Here is an 8,327-nt window from a genome sequence, read left to right on the forward strand (position 1 = left end):
TGGCCTTATGGTCACTCCCTTTTGATTTTTGCATAGGTTTGGCATTCGTATGTTGCCGAGTACTCAATGTGTTGTGGTGCACGATGCATGGTGGTTGGGTGCAATGCTGCACAATACCCGTCCAGGATCCACATGTTGTGTTGTGGACTTGTGGTGCGATATTGTGTGCAGGATTATGATTGAACACCTCTAAGTTTTTTTTCAGGTCCTCATAGTTTTTTCAGGACTATACGTAATATGCTTCCCTAGCTCACGAAAATTTTTTAAGTGCCCCAAAAAAATTCCGGGTGTCCTAAAGGCGACAGATCCATGGGTTAATACACACGAAAAATGGTGAAATTTGGGTAATTCATAAAAGTTGGCTCGTAAATACAAAAATATGCGTGAAATAAACCGCGGGACTATACGTAATGCTTCCCAACTCATTACGGAAGTCCTCATATGAAATTTCAGAAGAGAAAAGACATAAAAGTAACACCTGAAGTTATCCCAAATATTCAAAAAGACACCTTAACTATGCGGAAGTCCTATTACCCCCAAAATAATTTCGAACTTATTTCATTACATCATTTTTCGATCAGTTCCAGATTTTAAAATGCAAGTGTTATCACACAACAATCATTACGTAACACGTGTTAATTTAATTTAAAATACAATTTTTTCATTACCCACCAAAACAACTTTTGCATGCCAGAGAATTGATTCATTTTGCAACGGCATGATGTTGCTACTTATAAAGCCAAACCAATATCGGTCCCCAACAATCAAATCTTTCTTCTCTATCTTTGCCCCGTCAGCCATCCACGAAGGAGAGGTATTGGCGATAATTTGCGACTGCATCATGATTCAGTCGCAAATTATATGGCACTAAAATCCGAGTACAAATTCAATCAGATATGGAAAACAGGACAGTTGCAATCAAAGAATCGTTAATTTCTATTTCGACAAACCTTAAGAATCAAGTCGAAACTAGCAACGCAAATGTTCAGGTCAGTAGAGACTTACAAAGTTTCTCATCGATTTATGGTGGAAAAAACATGTAATTTCTAGCATTGAGAGGAACAAACATTTAATAGCAGCAGTTCACATACATTCAATCTGGCAGGCAGGTCATTGTCTAGTGCTAAACTTACAATTCAAGTTTAGAAACTATTCACACATTACACATTGAAATTTACATAAAAGTCATCTATTTTCTTGATTTGGTACTATAAACATCACAAACTAAAAATGTAAAGACTACAACGTTACGTATACATAAAGGCTTGGGCAGAAGAGGGGGGAAATTACAAGGGAAATAACCAACGGGGAGCGATTTGATATTATAACTAATGATGCGCACAGATGGCGTATTGGCGTAATTAATAGATGCGTCAGAAGTTCCATATACTGGATTACAAAGGAAATAACAACAGACGGGGAGCGAATTTCCACTACTCTCCTCTGGATATATAATTATTAATAATGCGCACAGATGGCGTAATGGCGTAATGGGTGTCTAGGGTTCCAGCTTCAGTGAAACCACTCTACACTGCCTGTTACGCTTGGCTGTCTTCATAAACACTATGGAGATACAAGACGGGGCCCACCATGGTCGCCGGACTCTTTGTTCTCCCTTCAAGCAAGCCACTGAAGATATGAATTGAGTCAATATAGATAAAAGGAACTATAGGACATTAGCAAATAGTAAAAGAATAGCAGTAACTTCATTCCTAAATAGCAACAGCAGATTCACTGAAGTATTTCAATAGCTTTCCATTATGATGGCTACCCGGTGCACTAAGCTCCTGCTATTCTTGGGGTCCGGGGAAGGGCCAGACCACAACGATCTATTGTACACAGCCTTACCCAGCATTTTGTTTCCACCTGTCGAACCCGTGACCTACTGGTCACATGGCAGCAACTTTACCAATTATCTCAAAAATAGAAGTATCTCACTAGCAACAATTTATAAATCTGTTAAAGATTTACTACGGTAGAGAGTTTTAGAGAATGTCAACAGTGCTTGACGTTACAATCAAAACCAGATCACAGAATATGTCTGCAAAATCCAAGGAATTCAAAACAGAGCACATATAACTAACTAGGTAGAGGCAACGCGATGGAACCATCACACCGTATTGGCAAGTGAATAAGTCCCAACATCAAGTTTTGCAAAAGGGTTTTTTCACATGACAAAGAAAACACGAGTGAGTCACCAATCAAAGCTGATTAAAAACAACATAACAAAATGTAATCATATTGCTGGAAAGATAGACAAAGAAAGTTGTCAAACTAAGAGATATGGTTTCATCTGTGAGCAAACAGAGAGATTATAGGAACCTTTTATCCGCCTCAGCTCCTTGCACAACGTAATGAAGTCTCCCCATTTCATGTGGCATCTTCTTATAAACCGGAGAATCTGTTCAGTCGTGAACATGGACATCCCCTCCAAATACTCTCCATTAACACCATTTTCTTTGAAAATTTGACGATAGCTACCAAGCTTTATTTCTTCTAACCATAAACCTACATCCTGGCAAAACAAGAGCAGTAACAGAATGTCAGTCATTGTTGCATTCCCTCGTGGACATATTTTATTATGCCAAAGAATAATAAAAAAGAATATCAAGCTCTTTGTAATAGTGAATCAGTATGCCAACTTATCATACAAAACTTGACAGAAGGAGGGACCTCTTTGCAAGCAAGTTATCTAAACCTACTAAATAAATTCTTTCACCTCTTAATTACATGAGCTCAAATCATTCGAAGTATTATCCATTCACTATTTCTTTTAAGGTTTTGAAGAACACAAAGGAACAGATGCTCCCATAAACCAAGTCACTCTGTTTCTCAACTTGGACCTTGCCCCGCATCATGGATGTTACATTAACCTTGGCATATGTCTATGGATTTGACTCCGCTACTAAATTGGCAAAATATCTAACTAAAATGTCATCCATATCACTTCCAACTCATCAGTCTACACACAATATAGATAAATTGTCATCCTACGCACTAGTAGGACAGAAAGGCATATATGTATACTTCAGATGTGATCACTTGCTGATGGCAATTTACAAGATTCAAAATTACATATAAACAGTAATTGTATGTTTTCAACCTTACACCTTTCAACTTATTGTTTCCATCTAACCCTGCATGATGCCTAATCCTCAAAAATCGACACGTTTAGATCATGGATGACCAAGCACTACCAAAGATAGTAACTGCATATTAAACCAGCTATATAGTTGTCCAGAATAGACACAAAGTCATCTTAAAAGTACCAGTTTCTAAACAAAAAAAGAGACAGAGTGATCTAAAAGGATTTAAACGCTCTTATAGGCGGAGTCAACAAAATAAACAATCAATTTTTTACTTCTATTTTAGAATGACAAAATTCTCAAGTATGACACCTTTTTGCAAAGTCAAGAAAGTTAGTCAAGCAGTTCTTTGCTAAACAAAATGAAATAAAAGAAGATTGCGAAAAGAAAAAAAAAACTTTTTCTACGGATAAACGGTTGATATTCCCTCTCTAGAACCTCTTCCTCTTTCCAGATGAGATTGCTTTCAAGACCAGAGGCGAAGATATGATTGTTTGAAGGGCCCAACAATAGATCATGAGTTTCAGACCAAGGAGCTGCTGACAGAGAGTTTGACTCCGAGGAAGGTGGAAAGGGAGCCAAAACAGAGTGCTAAGCTTGTGCATGAACAACGCTTAACCCCACCACCCACCCACCCCAAAACTAGAGGGGAAAAAAGAAGAAAGGAGAAAAAGAACTCATTTTATGATTTAGTTGGTCTTACGGGAGAAAACTCATCACTTCGTCTCTCCAATATGGCCCTCTTATGTCAAATTCTGTGCAAGTGTTCTTTTTCAATTTCTCCACCATAACCACAATTTTTTGTCTCTTCCTCCCTATATTAGAACTAATTGATCAATACTAAGTTTCTTAGTCTTATTCTGGTGCAACTGTCAGATGGATTTGTTACCAAAAGTTGTGACACAAACATTGAAGTAGCATGTAGGATACAAAATTCACCACAACAACAACAACATAAAGATGGAACAGGCCATTTACTAAAAGTCAGGTAAAAGGCTGTGGTAAAGATGCCTTAAAGTGAAACTAACTCAAACTTCCCACACCTCGGAGATGCTAAAAATTCCCAATGAAATAGCAGTGTTTGTAAAATATTTCCTTTTTTGTAGAGAACGAATTCCAATGGATGGAACTTACACTTTTGTCAAGTTGCACAAGTGAAGACATTTTTTTCACTCAAGAAGGATATGCCAACAAACTTCTCAACAAGTCTGGGCTAAAGCAAAGTAAAAAGTGTGCTACTATTGAGACAAACACAAGGTTAAGGAGTGACGGAGGCTCACTTCTGCAGATCCCAAACCTTTTCAAGCACTTGTTGGAAGTCCTCTACATTTGACTATTACAGGACTAGATATTACCTTCTTTGGTAGGATATGTCAGCGGATTCATGCAATCACTAAAAAAGCTTCACCTGGAAGCTGCGAAGAGGATTCTGAAATATAGCAACTCAACATCAGATATAGGCTTATTTTTTCCCAAAGAAGAATGATTTGATATTAACGGGTTATACTGATGCTGATTTTGGTGGCGATTTGGATGATCAAAGATCTATATCGAACTATATTTTACTCTTGGCGGAACAGGTATTTCTTGGTGCAACAAAAAGCAAGACTCGACTTATTTATCAATTACGGAGGTGGAATATAAAACATCAACTGTTACTACTCAAGAATCAAGAATGTGTATGGCTCCAAAGTGTTCCCGGAGACTAGCATTTATCTATATCAAAGCCAAAGGAAGTTTTTGGAGACAATTAAAGTGTCATCAAGCTTGCAAATAATCCCATATTCCATGCAAGAACTAAGCACATTGAGGTGGAACATCATTTCATCCGAAAAAAATTCTTGATGGAACTATAAACACTTTAGAAGTGCGATGTCAGGAAAATATTGATGATTTGTTTACCAAGTTACTTCCTAAAGCTTCGTTTGGGTTCTTCATCGTCAAGCTTAGAGTAATTTCCAAAAAATCACTTTAAGGAGGAGTGTGAAAAAATTAAAGTTGATCTTTTGGAATATCATGGATTTTTTAATAAAGTTTCTACAATGACCTAGTGTAATATCTTGAAGAAATATCTACATCTTCTAGAATCATGCAAGAAGATAAGGTTAAGTAGATCCTTCTTGTAGATATATCTAGACAATATCTAGAACCATCCCTAGACAAGTATAAGTAGGAGTGGTCTTGTGCTTTTGTAACTATGTCAATTTCCAAAAAGCTTTCTAGCATAACCATGATTTTCTATCTAAAATCATCTTTCTCTTTCAATGTGGCCTCTTTAGTTGAGTCCTCCAACCTTAATTATCGAACTTGGGCTAGTAGAAAGTCTCTAATTTATTATTGTCTGTTATTGTCTGCATGTAAAGGAAAGCAAAACTCTTTCTTGGCGAGCTTGAACCATCTTGGAATTGAGAATATGTCACCTCTCTAGAGCAACTTTGTTTGTACTTTCCTTTTCAATTCCTCTTATAGACTACAAGAGCATTTCTTTCCCCTTCTTTGATAGATATACCAGCCCTTTACCTGGCTAGTAATTCCTCTAATGATGGCAAATACTCAAATTTCTTCCAAAGATGTTTGTTAAACCATCCTTAAATTGATGTAACAAAGGATATATATTCTTTGCTAAACCACAAAAATAATAGTTCTTATTCGTGCTTCAATGATAGCCTCGTTTAAATACAACAGAGAGATTTTGGAACATAAATTTTTAATCTTCAAAAATTACACGATGTAGTGCTAGCCAATATATTCTCCAATATTTATGGTCAAGCTTCATTCTTGTTGAAAAAACCAATCAAGGGTCCTTCATATTTTATGAGATGATCTACACCTTATTATATGATCAAATAATTTATCGAAAATAGACCTCTTTAAGATGAACTTCACCTCAACTTCAGTATCCTTCCACTTCTTGATTGTGTTTCTATTCTCGATTCATTAGGAGGACTTGTGTTACACATTAACAATCTCTTACAAATCCTAGCTAACAAGATAGGATTCCATACATGTCTCCCATACATTATAGTTGGACGGGTTTAATAATTCTATCTCAGTCTATCAACATGATTACATGAGAAATGAGTAGAATCTACAACCACTGGCCCAATGTTGAAACAAAATTTTCAAAAGCCAACCTATGACTATGACTTTGATATCAGGTAAGGAGTAGGAGAGAGAATAAATTGGAGAGACCCAAGATCGATAACTAAGGTTGGATAATTCAACTAAAGAAGAGGAAGCTTTGAAAGAGAAGGCAGATTTTAGATATGAGAACTTGGTTACACTAGAAAACTTTCTTGCATTAGCTTGGTTATAAATGCACAACCCTTATTTATACTTATCTAGGGATGATTCTAGATATTGTTCTAGATATATCTAGAAGAAAAATCTAATTAACTTATCTTCTAGCCATACTCTAGAAGATCTAGATATTTCTTCAAGATACCTATCCAAGATATTACACTAGGCCATTCTAGAAACTTCATTGAAAATTCATCATATTCCAAAAAACCAACTTTAATTTTTTCACACTTGTCGTTGCCCACAACAGGGTAACGATCTTGTGAGGCCTACATCTAGCAACCTTTGAGCTCCGGTCATCATTGCGTAATTCCTATTTATGTAGCTTAACAATGGAAGTGCACGGATGGCCATCCCTAGTTAAGAAACAAAGTAATAGATGACAGTTTCATCCCCAATTAAAATCATTTTTTTATCATAAGCCCCCTACCCAAATCCACAACAATCTGACCGACGGAAAAAATCAACTGAGTTCCACAGTGTTAATAGAAATCAAAAGACAAAAACCTATGAGATTAATATTCATTCTACTAAAAATGCACGGAGACAACACTCAGACTACCTACTAACCTTCTTCTACCTAAATCGACTCTTCACTTTCAATGCTGCACCCTTATCAGATTCTCTAAAATTAGTTACTCGCGAACATTTTTGAAGAATCCGAACAACATAAACCTAAATCCTCAACCTCCAAACGTAATCAAATAACAGTAAACTCGCAAGATCTACAAAAGTAATCAAATAATCAAAAACTCAACCAAAAATTTTTAAAAAATACCTCAACTGTCCAAATGAAGAAATCAAGTGGTTCTGGTGGTTTTTCTTTGCTTATTATCATCTCTCACTATCAAAATACAACTAAAATTGAGTTCACCTAAACACATAAAAAAAATGAGATTATAATTTCATACAAAATAATTAACAACAAACACAAATCAATTACATACCTTGTAATAATAATCAAATTGTATTGATTTAGGGTTTTGAATTTTCTACATATTTTTTTGGTGGAGCTAAGAGAGAGGGAAAAAGGAAAAAATTCAGCTAAATTTTCTTTTCTTTTCTTTTATTGCTTTTTTTTTTACTATAAAGTTTTCATTGTAAATAATACTATATTGTTTCTCTTTTTTGTAACTAAGTGGGCCCTACATGGGCCCCATTTATTTGTTTTTATGTTATTTGCGGAATTATATGTTTGTGTCGCTCCCTTTTACTTCCACGCGATTTCTCTCTGAGGATGTAGCACGTGTATTCCTATCGGTTTAAAAAAAAAGTCTCCTTCACTTTTATTTATCCATTATAATAAAATAAAATAAGTAATAACAATATATTTAGTGAAATATCACAAAGTATGGTCTGAGAAAAGAAGAGTGCACGGTGATTTTATTATTATTTCGTGGAGGTACAGAAATTATTTCTGAAAGATCCTCGACTCAAGTGTGTATTTTTTTTTTTTTAGAATATTAAAAAATGTAGTGTTTTATATTTAATAATTGTTTATTTTCTAAGATTTTTAAAAATGTTGATAATTATGGATATTATGATAAAATATACGCATAACATATTATATTATATTTATTATTTTTTAAAGGAGTAAAAAAGGTTATTGTGGATAAGTAAAAGTGATTAGATAACCAATATGGGTTGTGTTGCATTGGTGGGAGTGTTTCACCCTTAATTAGAGGTCTCGAATTCGATCCTTGGATATGAAGAAAATTCTGTTGGAAGCGTCTTCTAACCATACGAAAAATTTGAATCTCTAACTCACAAATTAATTGTTTTTGGCAAGAAAGTTTTCTAGACAAGTATCCCATACTGAAAGGATCACAAAGATACGTACTATGAACTTAGACAAGTGTTGCATTATCCCAACAAATAATTTTCTATATAAGTAAAATGAGATCATGTTAAAAAATAAAAGACAAGACCATCAAATCTTTT

At 35.1% G+C, this 8,327-nt stretch overlaps 1 protein-coding gene across 2 annotated transcripts; it reads right to left on the minus strand.

Annotated features, from left to right (window-relative positions):
- Nucleotides 1-1,052: 1,052 nt before the first annotated feature.
- On the minus strand, nucleotides 1,053-7,435 carry LOC102605982 (uncharacterized). 2 transcript variants are annotated; one of them, XM_015310733.1, is made up of 6 exons: nucleotides 7,334-7,435; nucleotides 7,165-7,260; nucleotides 4,495-4,515; nucleotides 2,323-2,515; nucleotides 1,495-1,629; nucleotides 1,053-1,364 (listed from the first exon to the last, which is right to left on the minus strand). In XM_015310733.1, the coding sequence occupies exons 2-5, from the start codon at nucleotides 7,222-7,224 to the stop codon at nucleotides 1,499-1,501; spliced, it is 405 nt and encodes a 134-aa protein (XP_015166219.1). In that variant the 5' UTR covers nucleotides 7,225-7,260; nucleotides 7,334-7,435; the 3' UTR covers nucleotides 1,053-1,364; nucleotides 1,495-1,498. The 2 variants fall into 2 exon arrangements, with proteins under 2 accessions (XP_015166219.1, XP_006352012.1); XM_006351950.2 differs by lacking the exons at nucleotides 1,053-1,364; nucleotides 4,495-4,515 and having other exon boundaries at nucleotides 1,412-1,629.
- Between the last annotated feature and the right edge of the window lie 892 nt (nucleotides 7,436-8,327).

Source organism: Solanum tuberosum, unplaced genomic scaffold (genome assembly GCF_000226075.1).
Source record: "Solanum tuberosum cultivar DM 1-3 516 R44 unplaced genomic scaffold, SolTub_3.0 scf00140, whole genome shotgun sequence".
Classification (NCBI taxonomy): domain Eukaryota; kingdom Viridiplantae; phylum Streptophyta; class Magnoliopsida; order Solanales; family Solanaceae; genus Solanum; species Solanum tuberosum.